The sequence below is a fragment of the Canariomyces notabilis genome (genome assembly GCF_033297395.1).
Source record: "Canariomyces notabilis strain CBS 508.74 unplaced genomic scaffold N656scaffold_3, whole genome shotgun sequence".
Lineage (NCBI taxonomy): Eukaryota > Fungi > Ascomycota > Sordariomycetes > Sordariales > Chaetomiaceae > Canariomyces > Canariomyces notabilis.
In genome coordinates, this window is record NW_027041825.1 from 1348407 (window position 1) to 1363412 (window position 15006).

The 15006-nt window shown below is 55.5% G+C and overlaps 6 protein-coding genes across 6 annotated transcripts; 5 read left to right on the top strand and 1 right to left on the bottom strand.

Moving 5' to 3' along the window:
- Window positions 1-879: 879 nt before the first annotated feature.
- Window positions 880-2011, top strand: N656DRAFT_787471 (mitochondrial carrier; the record flags this gene model as incomplete). Its single annotated transcript, XM_064816611.1, has 4 exons — window positions 880-912; window positions 981-1124; window positions 1172-1580; window positions 1659-2011. 4 exons carry the CDS (start codon window positions 880-882, stop codon window positions 2009-2011), a joined length of 939 nt encoding a protein of 312 aa, XP_064673460.1.
- Window positions 2012-2805: 794 nt separating this feature from the next.
- N656DRAFT_775874 (uncharacterized protein) lies at window positions 2806-3881 on the top strand. Its single transcript, XM_064814520.1, has 2 exons — window positions 2806-3505; window positions 3584-3881. Exons 1-2 carry the CDS (start codon window positions 3048-3050, stop codon window positions 3795-3797), a joined length of 672 nt encoding a protein of 223 aa, XP_064673461.1. The 5' UTR covers window positions 2806-3047; the 3' UTR covers window positions 3798-3881.
- A 723-nt stretch (window positions 3882-4604) lies between these two features.
- Window positions 4605-5806, top strand: N656DRAFT_795578 (uncharacterized protein; the record flags this gene model as incomplete). Its single annotated transcript, XM_064817433.1, has 3 exons — window positions 4605-4658; window positions 4719-5179; window positions 5242-5806. 3 exons carry the CDS (start codon window positions 4605-4607, stop codon window positions 5804-5806), a joined length of 1080 nt encoding a protein of 359 aa, XP_064673462.1.
- Window positions 5807-6477: 671 nt separating this feature from the next.
- N656DRAFT_405621 (S-adenosyl-L-homocysteine hydrolase) lies at window positions 6478-8614 on the top strand. Its single transcript, XM_064809551.1, has 4 exons — window positions 6478-6551; window positions 6665-7590; window positions 7653-8088; window positions 8147-8614. The coding sequence occupies exons 2-4, from the start codon at window positions 6690-6692 to the stop codon at window positions 8157-8159; spliced, it is 1350 nt and encodes a 449-aa protein (XP_064673463.1). The 5' UTR covers window positions 6478-6551; window positions 6665-6689; the 3' UTR covers window positions 8160-8614.
- Window positions 8615-8846: 232 nt separating this feature from the next.
- N656DRAFT_775876 (uncharacterized protein) lies at window positions 8847-10893 on the top strand. Its single transcript, XM_064814521.1, has 4 exons — window positions 8847-9124; window positions 9442-10081; window positions 10153-10415; window positions 10515-10893. The coding sequence occupies exons 1-4, from the start codon at window positions 9069-9071 to the stop codon at window positions 10597-10599; spliced, it is 1044 nt and encodes a 347-aa protein (XP_064673464.1). The 5' UTR covers window positions 8847-9068; the 3' UTR covers window positions 10600-10893.
- Window positions 10869-13423, bottom strand: N656DRAFT_775878 (uncharacterized protein). Its single transcript, XM_064814522.1, has 3 exons — window positions 13297-13423; window positions 13164-13220; window positions 10869-12724 (listed from the first exon to the last, which is right to left on the bottom strand). Exons 1-3 carry the CDS (start codon window positions 13366-13368, stop codon window positions 11309-11311), a joined length of 1545 nt encoding a protein of 514 aa, XP_064673465.1. The 5' UTR covers window positions 13369-13423; the 3' UTR covers window positions 10869-11308.
- Window positions 13424-15006: the final 1583 nt, after the last annotated feature.

Here is a 15006-nt window from a genome sequence, read left to right on the forward strand (position 1 = left end):
AGAAGGAAAGGAGTAAGTATATATATAGGAAACCCTATAATGAGCACGTGATTTAGGGGTATATATAAGCTAATTCGTATTACAATTTGCGATTTCAAGCTAGCTCTACAAGCCCACTGGCTATTGCTCGGCTCGCCCCTGCCCCCCGGCGCCTCACATCGCTCACCAGCTGTACCACTAGCATCGCCCTCGATATGGTGCGCCTCATGCTGCTTCTAGAGCGCGGGGCCAGTCCCAACTAGCTGTAGTTGTCCTGCTTCTGCTGGCGTGCTGCGAGATGGTGCGCAGAGAAGAGGAGGTTTCTTCTATGCTCGAGCAGGGTTGGTGCCGCGTGTGCGAGTTGCTCTTTCGGCATCGGACGGAGTTAGACTGCTGTCTAGGCGATGACGTGGGTGAGAGGTGACGGGCAGCAGCTGGATGTCTTCGAGATCTTGAACAGCGTGTTCGGGCGGGATCAGGTAGGGGTATTGCAGAGGCATGGCGAGTGAATTGACGCTGCCCCCCTTTTTCCTGGTTCTCCAATCCGTTACATTCTGGGTTGAACTATACCAGTAGGTAGCTTGCTTGCTAGTCAGACTGTGATGGATTAAGGAGCGGGCTAACCCACATCTTCTGTCTGTGATACTGCTAGGGCAGTATGCTGGCTACAATGCGAGATAGATCGGGCTCCTCACATAAAATTGGCAGTATATAACTGAAGATTGTCATGCATCTTTATCCAGGCTAGCACTGAAAACGTGACGTCATCTCATGTTCCCAGTCCAAGCATGTTACTCACCTTCAAAGGACCCTCAACATCACTCTATCAATCACTTAAAACTGCGTCTGGTTGATGCAGTTTTACTAGAATTCATCGGAAAGGAAGCCGCCTGTATAGATATGAAAGACAGTGGGCAGACGCACATTCTCGCTGTAAGTAATCGTGAGAAACTGCACAATCTCTTGAAGACGCAACCGACTAATCAAGCAAAATCCACTAGGCCGGCGCTGTGGCAGCGTTCACAGTGGATCTTCTTGTTTACCCCCTTGATACACTCAAGACTCGCTACCAGAGTGGACAACAATCTACCGGATGGATCTCGCTCAGGGCTATGAGAGGGCTGTATCAGGGCGTGGGAAGTGTTGTGTGCGCGACGCTGCCAGCAGGTAAGCTACGCGCACCACACCACAGAATCCCGCGACCGTCAGTCTAACTCATTCTTGGCCATCCAAACCCACAGCGGCCATATTCTTTGCGACTTACGAGTCGAGCAAATCCCTGCTTACCCGTTCTCTGCCTGCCGTGATACCTCAGCCAGCCATCCACTCGCTCGCCTCGGCCGGCGCCGAGCTGGCCTCGTGCTTCGTGCTTACCCCCGCAGAGGTGATCAAGCAAAACGCTCAGGTGCTGCGTCAGTCCGACATTTCCCGGCGTGGCCAGTCCTCGTCACTTCTTGCTCTTCAAATGCTACGGCATGGAGAAGGCGGACTGGCGCCGAGGTTGTGGTCAGGATACACGGCCCTAGCGGCGCGAAACCTGCCATTCACGGCGATGCAGTTTCCCATGTTTGAGTACCTCCGCAACTATCTCTGGAGGTGGCGTCGACACCTCCACTCCCCCGGCACATCGACGTCTGCATCTCCATCCCCGGCCGAAAGGCTTTATACAACTCAGCAAGCTGAGCACGCTTTGGACGGCCCGCTTATTGAAACAGGCGTTATAACAGGATGTGCTGCGGCGGTATCCGGCTCTATCGCGGCAATGATAACAACTCCGGCGGACGTGATCAAAACTAGGATCATGCTTGGAGTTGGGGAGTCTTCGGATGCGCCGAGGGACGGAGGCAACCACAAGCCTCGACTGGTCAACAAAGGTGGATTGAACGCTGCAAGAAGGGTACTGCAAGAGAGCGGGATTCGTGGCCTATTCCGAGGCGCTATGTTCCGTGCTACATGGGCGGCTTTGGGGAGTGGACTTTATCTTGGCTCGTATGAGGTGACCAAAGTTTGGTTGAAACGTCGCTCATCTTGAATCATCATTGACGCCAAAAGCTTTGTTCGACAATGAAGTGTGACTGATGGAATACCGTGATACGGATGCTTCAAGATCAGAAACGCAGCGTCACGGGCCAAGACGAAGAGAATGAACAGGCCGGTCGACTTTATGGCGATTCTCGAGTCGGGCCTTGCGGGTCGGTGGCGGCTCGGTATTTGGAGGCGGCAAAGTCCGTTTTGGTGCATCCGGATGTGGGCTCTTGGAGACTGCATAATTGGGGAGCGGTCCCCTTTGACAATCCCAGCCGATATCGCAGCCGCCTTGACTCCCGTGGAACCGACATTAGATGGCACTTCTAGTCAGTTGCGTGGACAGGAGAGGTTACAGTGAACGGACTGGGTGGTTGGTGATAGGGACGAGCTGCATGATGCAATTAAGGGAGGTGGTTACGTCCCATATCCCGGTCGGCCCACCAAAAGGGTCGAGGATACGAGGATCCCAAGTCTGGTGCTTAGTATGCTGGATATGGGGGACATTCAATCAATCATTCAACCGTACCTCCATACCGCTCGAAGGTAGTCATTGGACGGTTTCAAGAAACCAAAAGACGCGACCTTAGGATTTTTCCTATCATTAGACTCCTAGAGCCTAGAGGATGCTTATTGAATGAGACCGAGTCCTCTGCAATGGCACCACCCTGGCGTTTGATGGCGCAATCCGCAGAGTGTCAGCAATATGCTGAAGCGACCCTTTATCTGCCGCCGGAGAGTTTCGGGGCAGATGCACTGCCATGAAGATGACTTCGAAGTGAGTTGCTCAGGAGGTGGCACAATGCTTCCCTGTCGGTGTAGGTAGTTTCGCTGTGTCCGACGTCGCTCTTCTTCCAGATCCAGCGCCAGCCTTTTTCCCTACTTATGCCATCCAATCCATCCTTGAGAGCTTCCTGACATACCGCAGTCGAGACTGTTAGGGCAGCACAGCATATAGCTCTGCTGTTACCCTTTCCTGGGCCACCCTCCCGCTCTTCGCCCCCCGCGGGTCCTTCCAAATTTCCAATCCACACACAACCATCATGACCGTCTCGCAAGGACCCGTGGCCGTGATCGAGAATCAACTTGATGCGGCCTATCCAACGGCCGTGGCTACCGGAGCCAAGGCACTTGCCGCTTTGCAGAAGCCCACCATGAAACAGAGCAGATACCTTGTCGTATCCCCATACTCTGAGCAAGAGCATCTTCTCGACCTCGAGAGCCTCGACATTGAGAATCAGCTGCTAGCGCTCTCGCTGACCACCATGAAATGCCTGCGAGATGACTATGCCACAGCACCGTATATCGAGACGTTCAATTGGGCCGACATGATAGCAACGCTGCGGGCTCTGGCGCGGCAAATCAACCATTCGTGGAAGGAGACTTCCTTCTTCGTCGTGGCGTTCCGTTCTCAGATACCTCCAACAACGGCCTATTCTGACCTGGCGGTGCTTGATAAAGCAGCGCACTCCGAGGCCACAGCTAGTGGCGGTTTTCTCAAGTAGGTCCCCGTCCGGAATCCCTCAGGGCAAGCGGGGGAGAAATCTGGGAAACTGCAACTGACACTTGTTTGCTGCAGGTACTGGTTTGGGAGTCCAGACACCGAGGGTCGCAACTTGGCGACATGTATATGGAGGTCCCAAGAAGATGCAAGGAAAGGAGGGATGGGCCCCGCTCACCGCAAGGCCGCTGTCGCAGCGCGGTCTTTGTATTCGTACTGGAAAATTGATCGGCATCGGCTCACTATAAAGAATGGCATCGATAGCTGGGAGATTACTGAGTGGGCAGAATGAGGCGATGTGGCGGTTGCAATGGTTTGCTTGCTGTGAAAGTGAAGGCGTTCATCATTATAAGGTGGTTAGGATGAGTTGGTGGATGGTAGGTAGGCAACCTGGAAGTGCGAAGAGTATAGAAAACGAGTCAATCGAAGTGAGCGAAGTTGGGTCATCTCGATTTATGTAAGAGCACCAACCAAGGCATCTGTTCTAAGAAGGCGAGGTGTTTCGACGTGGGGGAGGCGTGGGATGCCATTGCTAAGGATCGAATCATCGCTCAAGACTCCGGAGTCAATGTTCCACTGCTGGGAGGTGTATTGTGCTCTCTCTCTGTAATTGCTTGATGCTATGTATACGCGAGAAACCAAGAGATTTCTCCAAAAAAGACATGATCATTGTGCGCTTTATCCCGACGGCGACGAGGTTGGCCTCTCCTAGATCCAAGAGTTAAGCGACCCCCAAATGAAAGTACCACAGGGGGAAGGCCCAACCATTTGCTGTGTGGGGCTGCGTTTTTGGATGTCCTGGCAAAGTCATGTTGGCAACCCGTTAACAATTATCTCACTCGAATGCCCCACGTGCTGCGGCTAATACAGTATTCGTACGAATGTAACCTACGATACGCGTAATTATACGTACCAGGCTCACTTTTCTGCCGGAGATCTCCGCTTCCTTTCTCTCAAACCACAGCACTTTTCCGGTTGCAGGCCCACAAACCAAGATTTCGAAAAGTCAGAAGCAGCCTCAGCCACCAGACAAAGCGAATAGAGTAACCATTCGAAGCCTTCCACGACCCAGAATCTTTGCAACTAGCGATATCAAACCATGGTCGACGCGTCGAAGGATGCGCCGTTTAAAACGGTGCAGGTAGAGGCCCTGGTATGTTGTCTAGCTCAAACCCCGCCTTGCCGCCGTCGCGATGCTAACAATGCGACGCAGGTGGTGATGAAGATTGTAAAGCACTGCTCGTCAAGCTTCCCGACCACGGCCACAGGGTCTATTGTCGGAATGGACAATAACAACGTGCTCGAAGTCACAAATACATTCCCGTTCCCGACGCCCGACATCTCGACCACCGACCACCAGACTGATGCTTCAAGCCTCGCCGCAGCCCCTCGTGCGAAAGCCAACATTGCGTACCAGAATGAGATGATTAGACATCTCAAGGAGGTCAACGTGGATGCCAACAATGTGGGATGGTACACCAGCGCGAGCATGGGGAACTTCATCACTCTGCCGTTTGTGGAGAACCAGTATCACTACCAGCGAGACAACGACAAGACGGTGGCGCTTGTGCACGACGTGAGCAGGAGTTCCCACGGTGCGCTGAACTTGCGCGCCTTCCGGCTTTCACCCGAGTTCATGGCGGCATATAAGGAGGGTAAATTTACCACTGAGAGGTCAGGCAAATAATCAGGCGACTGTCGCGTTCTGCTACTCGGACACTAACACAATCTGACAGTCTGCAAAAGTCCAAGCTGTCCTTCAAGGACATCCTCGTCGAGGTCCCCGTAATAGTCCACAACACTCACCTTCTCACCTCGTTCCTGCACCAAATACCGGCGCCACCACCTGAGTCGCCCGAGATCCCCCTGCCGGCCTCTCTCGACGACATTCAGCGAGACGCGCCTAAGCTGCCCGCACACCCGACCTTTGACTTTCTCGATCTCTCTATCGACCCCTTTTTCGAGAAGACGTGCGATCTGCTCCTCGAGAGCATCGAGGCCCACTACACCGACCTTAACAACCACCAATACTACCAGCGGCAGTTGACTCGCGAGCAGTTCAAGATCTCCCAGTGGCAAGCGAAGCGCAAGGCCGAGAATGCCGCACGCCTTGCCGCCAAGCAGGCACCCCTGCCCGAGGACGAGTGGCAGGGCCTGTTCAAGCTGCCACAGGAACCCAGTCGCCTTGAGGGTATGCTCAACGCGCGCCAGGTCGAGCAGTACAGTAAGCAGGTTGACAGTTTTACCGCAACCACCACGTCCAAGATGTTCGCCGTAAGAGGGAACTTGCTGCCCGAGTGATTATCTCCTCTGGGATTTGTGATGGAGGAGGGGACGCGGGACCTAGGAGGCGGGCGGCTGCTAGGTTGCGGTTATAGGGTCTCAATTGCATTTGGGACTGGCGTTATAGGTCTTGGGACATGTTTGATATGGGCTAGCCATGTGATGCCTGGTATCGATCTTCTGAGCTACAAGGTTCACTTGCAGAGTGCCGTGGATGTATGGGCCCCTGAGAACCGCAACTCAAGTTGGGCCAAGTAGAGCGAAGACTATGTCAGCCATCTGGCTGTATAAGCGGGCGACAGGTCCGGACTTGTGTTAATGGGCCACTCGGAGTGGTAACCAAAGGAGCTGAACCCGAATGCCGAAACTTGCACCTTGAGGGGCCCTTTCCGCATTGATCAGTCCGAAGCGGATGGAGGGGTAGATGGTGGGGTGGATATCCAAAAGTGGCTTAGCCTCGCTCTTCACTTTTCTCACCGACTTCTTTCCGCTTCCTCAGTTCTGCTACGGTGCTACCTGCCTGCTCTGTTCAAAGTGCCCTTCTCTCCATGCGTTTGAGTCGCCTGTTATGAAAAGTAAGGGACGATAAAAGGGGAACAAAGGACTCTCGCCTTTTTCTACCTCCTTCTAAAAATCAGTTACGGTTACTTTTCTACTGGTCCTTGACTGTATTAGTGGCGGCGATTACTTAAGTGCGGCGCTGCTTGGGAAGAATTCCAATTGCAACCCCTCTCACCCCGCCAACTCCGCCCCTCTTTAAAAAGTAAGCATCGAGCCCGCCCATCCTCCCTTCCCCCATTCTCATCCTCTCCCTATCCCTCTCCCAGTTCTTCCCTTCTAGTTGATCGTTATCCTGACCGACCATTGTCCCCCCAGCAATTGCCCTCCTTACCGTCCCAGAATGTCTGCTCCTGCCCACAAGTTCAAGGTCGCCGACCTTTCCCTTGCCGCCTTCGGGCGCAAGGAGATTGAGATGGCCGAGAACGAGATGCCTGGCCTCATGGCCACGCGGAAAAAGTATGCTGCCGATCAACCCCTCAAGGGTGCGCGCATCGCTGGTTGTCTGCACATGACAATCCAGACGGCAGTCCTGATTGAGACGCTCGTTGCTCTCGGTGCTGAGGTCACATGGTCGTCGTGCAACATTTTCAGCACGCAGGACCATGCCGCCGCCGCCATTGCCGCCGCCGGCATTCCCGTTTTCGCCTGGAAGGGCGAGACTGAGGAGGAGTACAACTGGTGCCTGGAACAGCAGCTTGTTGCCTTCAAGGATGGCAAGAAGTTGAACCTGATCCTGGACGATGGCGGTGATCTCACTCACCTCGTGCATACCAAGTACCCCGAGATGCTCAAGGACTGCTACGGCGTGTCTGAGGAGACGACCACGGGTGTCCACCACCTGTACCGCATGCTCAAGAACGGCCAGCTGCTGGTTCCCGCCATCAATGTCAACGACTCAGTCACCAAATCCAAGTTCGACAACTTGTACGGCTGCCGCGAGTCGCTGATTGACGGCATCAAGCGTGCCACGGACGTCATGATCGCTGGCAAGATCGCCGTTGTTGCCGGCTTTGGCGATGTCGGCAAGGGTTGCGCCATGGCGCTCCACGGCATGGGTGCTCGTGTGCTGGTCACCGAGGTTGACCCCATCAACGCCCTCCAGGCTGCCATGGCCGGCTATGAGGTGACCACCATGGAGAAGGCTTGCAAGGTTGGCCAAATCTTCGTCACGACCACCGGCTGCCGGGACATCTTGGTCGGCAGGCACTTCGAAGCGATGCCCAACGATGCCATTGTCTGCAGTATGTCTTGCTGTTACCTAGTAAGCCCTGTCGTTTGCGTATGCTGACTCGGTGTGTTTCAGACATTGGCCACTTCGATGTCGAAATTGATGTTGCCTGGCTCAAGGCCAACGCCCAGTCCGTCCAGAACATCAAGCCTCAGGTTGACCGTTTCTTGATGAAGAACGGCCGTCACATCATTCTGCTTGCCGAGGGTCGCCTGGTCAACCTGGGCTGCGCTACTGGCCACAGCTCCTTCGTCATGTCGTGCAGCTTCACCAACCAGGTGCTTGCTCAGATCATGTTGTACAAGAACAACGACGAGGCTTTCGCCAAGAAGTACGTCGAGTTCGCCAAGAGCGGCAAGCTCGAGAAGAAAGTCTATGTTCTTCCCAAGATCCTCGATGAGGAAGTTGCTCGCCTTCACCTGGCTCACGTCAACGCCGAGCTTACTACCCTTACCTCTGCCCAGGCTGAGTACCTCGGCCTGGACGTTGAGGGTCCGTTCAAGAGCGACCAGTACGTCCCCACTGCTACATCCTGGTTTCCCTTTGAGACAGTTGCTAACGACACACAGCTACCGCTACTAATTCCTTGTTGTACTCTGTCCTCGCTTCAGCATGGTCGTTTTAGATGCGAAGAAGCGTATTTGTATAGATCTTCAACACGTGGGATCTTGGAGGGGTCTCGTGGCATGTTTTCTAAGATAATTCCTTTATTGTTCTTCTCCGGCATTGTTTTTCAACAGGCATGACTTGCATGGCACATGAGGGTCTGGGTAGGGTATAAAAAGGCTCACGGGGGTTCGGGTACACATTTTCAACAAAAGTACGGCGTTGGCTTTGGCTCATGATATCCCACCCACACCTCACGGGGAAGGCGTTTAACAGAGCTTGTCATCATGGTGCGCGGGAGCACTTTTCTGGGGCAGACAAGACAGGAATGGACATGGACCCGTCAACCGGGCCTAGATAGATAGATGCAGGGGGCGACTTAATTGAAAGAGACTGGCTTCCTGGGCGAGCATGTACACAGAACACGGGCCAGAGTCCTCGGTTTCCAAAGAGCACTGCGGGGGCAACTGGGTTCCAACTTCCGAGTAGCGTTAGCAGTCTGGCTTGACCGCCATAGAGGAGCGTGCAGTTAGTTGGAGCGTTCGATATCTTATCTCACTCCGATGAAGGTAGCAGATGTGCGTCACTTATCTCTCTCCCTGGCTGGGTGTGTTCATCTCATACATCATACCCTACCACCCGTGTAAACGCCCATTAGGAGCATGCATGGGCCATGGCCAACCCCAGAGCGGGGTCCTCCGCCTTGGAGATACGGGTACATAACCCCGTCTCCCTGCCATGGGGCAAGCGGGGGTCTTTTCTCACGATCTTGATGACTTTGGCACAGGAACCATATCCTTCAGACAACATACCTGACGAATCCTTCACAGTTCACCAGAAGTCCGCCCTAGAGCTATCGGGGCTCTGCAAAGAAACCCCATCAGCATGGGTCGGGATCAGGAACAGCGGCCCAGGGTTCTCTTGCTTGGCGTTATCGAACAGTAGGTGCCTCATCTCGTCCGCCCCCCAAGCGGTGTGCTGGCCCTGGATCGGTTCTGTCATAGCCGTGATGTGGTTTGCGATTTGACGCGGGGGATTGAGCTACTTGGACGAGCCTTGCCTTTTTCCTAGTCTTCCATAGCTATCCCCTTTCCTTACCGCTTTGACCGGGTGGAGCTGGTTACTGCCCTGTCCAGTCAGTGACGCTGCGGCTGCTGACCATCATCCACACGAGGGGTGCGGCAAAGGGCGGAGTGGGCGATCAAGCCACCAGCACAGTCGAGTTAGTGGCATCAGATCACTGACCCCTCACTCATAGCGCACATTCCGCCTGGGCGTCAGTCAGCGAGATCGCCGAGGTGGTGACCCCGGCGTCAACCAACCGGGCCGAGTTCCTCTCCGAGGCGGCGTCGGGGGCGTTTGAGGGCTGCGTGGCGGCCTACCGGACCTTTGACAGCTTCTCGGTGACGGGCAAGATCGACGTCGAGCTCCTGGCCGCGCTGCCCTCGTCGCTCCGCTTCATCTGCCACAACGGCGCGGGCTACGACCAGGTCGATGTGTCCGCATGCACGGCGCGCGGTGTGCGCGTCTCCAACACGCCCACGGCCGTCGACGACGCCACCGCCGACATGGCCATCTTCCTCCTCCTCGGCGCGTTGCGCAACCTGGCCGTCGGCATGGCCTCGCTGCGCGCCGGCAAGTGGCGCGGCACGGGCGAGGGCGGTGCTGCCGGCCCAGCTCTAGGGCATGACCCCCAGGGCAAGGTGCTGGGGATCCTTGGCATGGGCGGCATCGGACGCAACATGGCACGCAAGGCGCAGGCGTTTGGCATGAAGATCCGCTATCACAACCGCACCCGGCTGGATCAGGATGTGGAGGAGGCACTAGGGGCCGAGTACGTGTCGTTTGACCGGCTGCTGGGCGAGAGTGACGTGCTGAGCTTGAACCTGCCTCTCAACGTGAGTGGGAACGCCGAACTCTTCAATTGCTGGTCGTATCACAGCGATGACTGACGCCAGACTTGCCCTAGCCGCACACGCGACATATCATCTCGCGCCGCGAGTTCGCCAAGATGAAGCCGGGCATTGTCATTGTCAACACGGCGCGGGGAGCCGTAATGGATGAGGTTGCGCTGGTCGAGGCTCTTGACTCGGGACAAGTGAGCTCGGCCGGGCTCGACGTCTACGAGCAAGAGCCCTTTGTCCACCCCGGCCTGCTCGCGAATCCCCGCGCCATGCTCGTTCCACACATGGGCACTTGGACTGTCGAAACCGAAACCAAGATGGAGGAATGGTACGTATTAGTCCGAGCCACATTTGGAAGGGGTTCCCAAGATCGCAGTTTTGGATGGGATAGGTACCTTAGTCTTGACTGACTCACATGGATCCTCAGGGCCATCAGCAATGTTCGTATGGCTATCGAGTCGGGGCGATTGCGCAGTATCGTACCCGAGCAGAAGGACATGCGAGGGGAGTAGAGGCAAGTCAAGATAAATTGTGCGAGAAAAGACCAAGGACCAAGGAAAGATGGCCCGGCCATTGGAGAAAAGGCCCCTTCGTCGTTTGCAACCAACATACGGCAACACTAGACTACGTGGCGGACGGCCTTTAGTAGATACTCGGTATTGTTCATCGCAACTTGACGGGACTTACCCGCGGCCAGATGATGCACAGGGGGAAAGAGAAAGCTAGTGCTTGCATATAACGTACGGGATTAACGGGCTAGAGGTCTGGTAGATTAGACCCTATACAAGGCGTGAATTATCGAGGCAAAGGTGCGCAGTGTCCTAGCGCCAGCACATCGCCGCGCATACGCACGGAGGATGCGAAGACCAAAGGGGCCGAATCGAAGGTCACAGGAAGGCTGACAAGCGCAGGGCCAAGCGCTCCCCGCCCTCTTTGTTCCTGAGAATAAACACCTTGCGACGCTCTATAGGGGTTGCGACGCAGGCCAGGTATCGTAGTTTTACATACAAACAGCCCAAATTACCTCTAAGCTAATGTTGAGGGACGCGGAAATGCAGCCGAGCACCAGAGCATATTCTGGTCCCACTATAGGCAACTTCCCATCCTTGCCCTGGCAACTGGCCAGGCAGACCGTCCGGTTTTGGCATCGCGATGCCATATTATCTTACTATTCTTCCCACAATTAAACCCCCTGTTTTCGCAGAGCCCGAAACCCGACTCCTAACGCCTCATGAGGGTGCTGACATTGACACCAGGCCTAACAAAAGCACGGAACGCCAGGTCGGCGAAGCGGCGAACCACGTTCGTCGTCCCCCCTGTCGATGCCGACTCGTCCCGAATAAACCTCGTTGCTACGGCGAGCTTGCTGCGGGGATCGGACTCTCCCAGATGCGACGGCACGTTCTGCTCGTTCCAGGTGGCATCCCAATGCGACGTGTACTCCCTCAGCACGGCAATGCTGTAGAGAACGTCTCGGTTCTCTCGACCATCCAGCAGAGACCTCATCGCTTTTAGACAACCCTCCCTGACAGTGACATGCGCGGGTGAGGCGGTTGCATGATCAAGGAGGAGGTACTTGGCTAGCTGATACCAAAAATCCAGCTCATTCCTGCGCAATGGACTGATATTTCCAGTGGGAGGGGACAAGGGATTGCTTGTAATGCTCTCGCCCGATAAGAGCGCCTCCAAGACTTGCACGCGGCCACAAGCCTCCCAAAGATCGTCTGGTGCTGAAGCTGACTCGGGTAATTGGTTCCGTTGGGTGGCGCTGGCAGCGAGCGGAAGGCGGGCGAGCGACCAGACGACACGTGTTTCAAGGTGGGAAGAGTGCGCCAGATCTACCGGGTCGGTACTTTTGACGCTAGATATGGCTTGAAGGAAGGAGACGAAAAGGGAAATGAGCGCCTTGTCGTTGTGCAGCGTGGCCCCCGGGTTCGTCGTCGTTTCTCGGTTCGAAAGGTTATACCATTGCGTCTCGAAAAAGAGCACAAGGCCTGGGACATAGACCTCGTAATACAGCTTCGTGATCTCTTCGAGAACATCGGCGGGCGGGAGTGAGCTTGCTGCAGGGGGGTTGGAGACACCCCCCAGGGCAATCAGCTCATCGACCTTCATTTTCTTTGCTGGAGAATTTGTATGAGCGGACACGGTCTCGTGCGGTAGGGGTGGGGAAAGCGCAGACAAAGTGGGTGAAGGGGAGGACGGTGTGCCACCTCGCGGCTGGTTGGCGTCACCAGCAGTCTGGTCCCCACTCCTGACTGCGCTGTTTGGCTGATTCCGCGGTGTTGCCTGTGAGCCGGTGACACTTGCGGAGTTTGTGCCTTGTAGCGCCGGGTCGATGGCACTCGAGTAGTCGTAGCTCGGCTCGCTCTTGACGGTTGGAGGTGTGGCGGACGGGTCCGAGTCGAACACGGCGTTGGACGGAAGCGGAGGGGGATAGGCTGTTTGATACGAGTGTGGGTTAGAGCTCGAAGGCACGGTCGGCGCGGTGACGACGGAGGCAGGGACAGGAGGCTGGGAGGTCGGAGCTGGCTGTATGGCTGTTGGACCGTGCTGTTGCCTGAAGATGGGATCGTAACCGAGACATTCGCGCTTGGATTTCTTGCAGTTGTTACAGGTTGGGTGCGCTTCGTCGCACTACATCACAAACAGGTGTTAATAAAAAGACAAACATGAAGTAAGAGAGACAACGGTGCTGATGCGCAATCGAAGAAGCGAAGCGGCAGTGGCTGAATTATGCCGGATTGGTAGACGCCCTAAGGTGGGGGAGGGGCGTTGAAGGGGAACAGCAGGGGTTTTGTGGTTGCGGCGAGCATAAGGGTACAAATTGTTGGCGCGGAAAAATCGGTCAAAGGATGGGATGCCTTGCTCGCTTCGGCGTGGCTCCAGAGCACTAGCGAAGCGAAAAGCGTGATGTTGACCAGAGAAAACGGCTGCGTTTGCTTCCCAACCAAATCCCAACCTTCTTTACCGAAACGCCGACGGTACGTGAGGAAACAAACGGCTGATTGACAAGGCAAACAGTGCGCAAAAGCCATGCAAGCGAGTCAGGGAGGAGCAACGAAGCACCACGCACCTTTATTCTACGCTTGCGGCAAGTCAAACACCCAGTTTTTGTCCGCCTCTTGATCTCCTACCGTCGCGCGCAACGTCTATTGTCAGCAGGCCGGGTCGTCCTAGGGCAGGAACCTGTTGCGTTGCACTGGTACCTTTTTGTGTCTGCCTCCGCTCAGGGCAATACGCGGGTCATGGGCTAAGCCCGGGGGTAGAGCGAACCGCATCGCATTCGGGTCTGGAAGACCGTACACGTGGGCATGGGGATGGACGCCGTAGTAGCCCATGGGCGGAGGAGGGGCGGAGGCCGGCGGCATTGGCCCTGCCATGTGGGCACCCAGGGGAAGCGCGTGCTGCGGTGGTGCTTGCGGCTGCCGGGGATCGAGGGTCCGCATACTGGGGAGGGAAGTCGGGGCCGGTCGGTAGGGATCGGCAGCCGGGTGCGGCTGTGGTGGGAAAACGTAGTGTGAAACAGGAGGCATGCCGGAGGCATGGTAGGGTGCCGGGTTCGCGTACGTCACCGGTTGGCGGGGAGGCCCGGACGGCGGTGGTGCGTTGGACATGTCTGAGGGTTTTAGCACTGGCACGCCGCCGCCGTGTTGCGGCCCGTTCTGGGTGACGGGGGTGCCTGGCGTCGGGTCTGCAGGACTTGCAATTGACGCGGTATTGTCAGGCCTGCAGTTGGCATTCGAAGGACCATTGGATGTTCCGCTGCCGTCACCGACGCCGGAGTTGTGGCCGCTTCTGTCGCTGCCACTGCCACTTCCACTTCCACTTCCACTGCCACTGCCACTGCCACTACTATCACCAGCACCGCCGTTGTCGAAGGAATGCGAAATTCCGGTCTTTGTCCCCGAATCACTCCAATCAGCTGTTTGAGGTGAATTGTGGTTCTGCAGCGGCTGCTCTTGGTGATGTGGCGGGCAGTAGTGTTGCTTATCCAGCGCGTCCTGATCTGGCTGCACGCGCGGCTCAACGGAAGTTGAGTCCAAGGACGACTGCTGCAGTCGCAACGGGATTGATTCGGGGGGTTGAGCCATGATGGGAATTTAATTAGTTTTTTTATGGAGCCACGATTCCATGACCCCCCTCCCCCCAAGGCGAAAAAAATATAATACAGCGACAAGGGGAAGAACACGACCCTGGCCCGACTTCCCTGTGTGGACTGACCTGGCTGTTGTTGTTGGTGGTGTGGCTGCTGCCGCTGCTCTCACAAAAATTCAGCGATTTGCAGGTGCATGCAAGTCGTCACAGTATGGAAGTAACGAATGACACTGTATGATATGTACATGCATACCGTAAGATACAGTAACGTGTCATCCCGTAGTAGTCTGTACCAGTACCTTACGTAGGACTGTAGCATGCCTGGACCAACGGCCCTGCAATACCGCTTCTCTGCGAGAGGTCGGCGAGGTCGGCTACTTAGGCCCAGATATATGATGTCCCTTCCCTTCCTGTGTGTAGCCTCTCCTACCTTACGAAGTTACAGGTAGGTACCGACCTTAATGGAACTAATATCTCAGCCCTCCCTTTCTCTAGATCCACCAAATTCCCAAAGTGCAGGTACCTCCTGCCTACCTGCAACCCGGCACTGGGCCGCGGAACAGTTTAATGAGCCCCTGGGCAGCAGGACATCGCACGTGTACTGTAATAATGTATGTAAGGTATGTATTGTACAGTACAACAGTTCAGAGAAGCTGGCACTCTCATCACAACTCATATCATAAGGTTATCTGGTTAGTTACCTCGCATGGCTTTTGTGTGACCATAGCTTAACCGTTTTCCTCCTTTTGCCCCTGGGAAACACGTAGTGCAGAACATGGAGCGCCCCTAGCGATTGCTCCATCAGGCTGATTCGATTCCCC

Bases quoted from the DNA above. Each gene is read 5' to 3' on its own strand.
- N656DRAFT_775874 (XM_064814520.1), top strand. From the start codon at position 3,048: ATGACCGTCTCGCAAGGACCCGTGGCCGTGATCGAGAATCAACTTGAT. The intron at 3,506-3,583 runs GTAGGTCCCCGT...TGTTTGCTGCAG, and splicing joins GCTAGTGGCGGTTTTCTCAA to GTACTGGTTTGGGAGTCCAG.
- N656DRAFT_405621 (XM_064809551.1), top strand. From the start codon at position 6,690: ATGTCTGCTCCTGCCCACAAGTTCAAGGTCGCCGACCTTTCCCTTGCC. The intron at 7,591-7,652 runs GTATGTCTTGCT...GGTGTGTTTCAG, and splicing joins CAACGATGCCATTGTCTGCA to ACATTGGCCACTTCGATGTC.
- N656DRAFT_775876 (XM_064814521.1), top strand. From the start codon at position 9,069: ATGGGTCGGGATCAGGAACAGCGGCCCAGGGTTCTCTTGCTTGGCGTT. The intron at 9,125-9,441 runs GTAGGTGCCTCA...CCTCACTCATAG, and splicing joins TTGCTTGGCGTTATCGAACA to CGCACATTCCGCCTGGGCGT. The intron at 10,082-10,152 runs GTGAGTGGGAAC...GACTTGCCCTAG, and splicing joins GCTTGAACCTGCCTCTCAAC to CCGCACACGCGACATATCAT.
- N656DRAFT_775878 (XM_064814522.1), bottom strand. From the start codon at position 13,368: ATGCGGTTCGCTCTACCCCCGGGCTTAGCCCATGACCCGCGTATTGCC. The intron at 13,221-13,296 runs GTACCAGTGCAA...GCGCGACGGTAG, and splicing joins GCGGAGGCAGACACAAAAAG to GAGATCAAGAGGCGGACAAA. The intron at 12,725-13,163 runs GTGCGTGGTGCT...TTTGTGATGTAG, and splicing joins GCCGCAAGCGTAGAATAAAG to TGCGACGAAGCGCACCCAAC.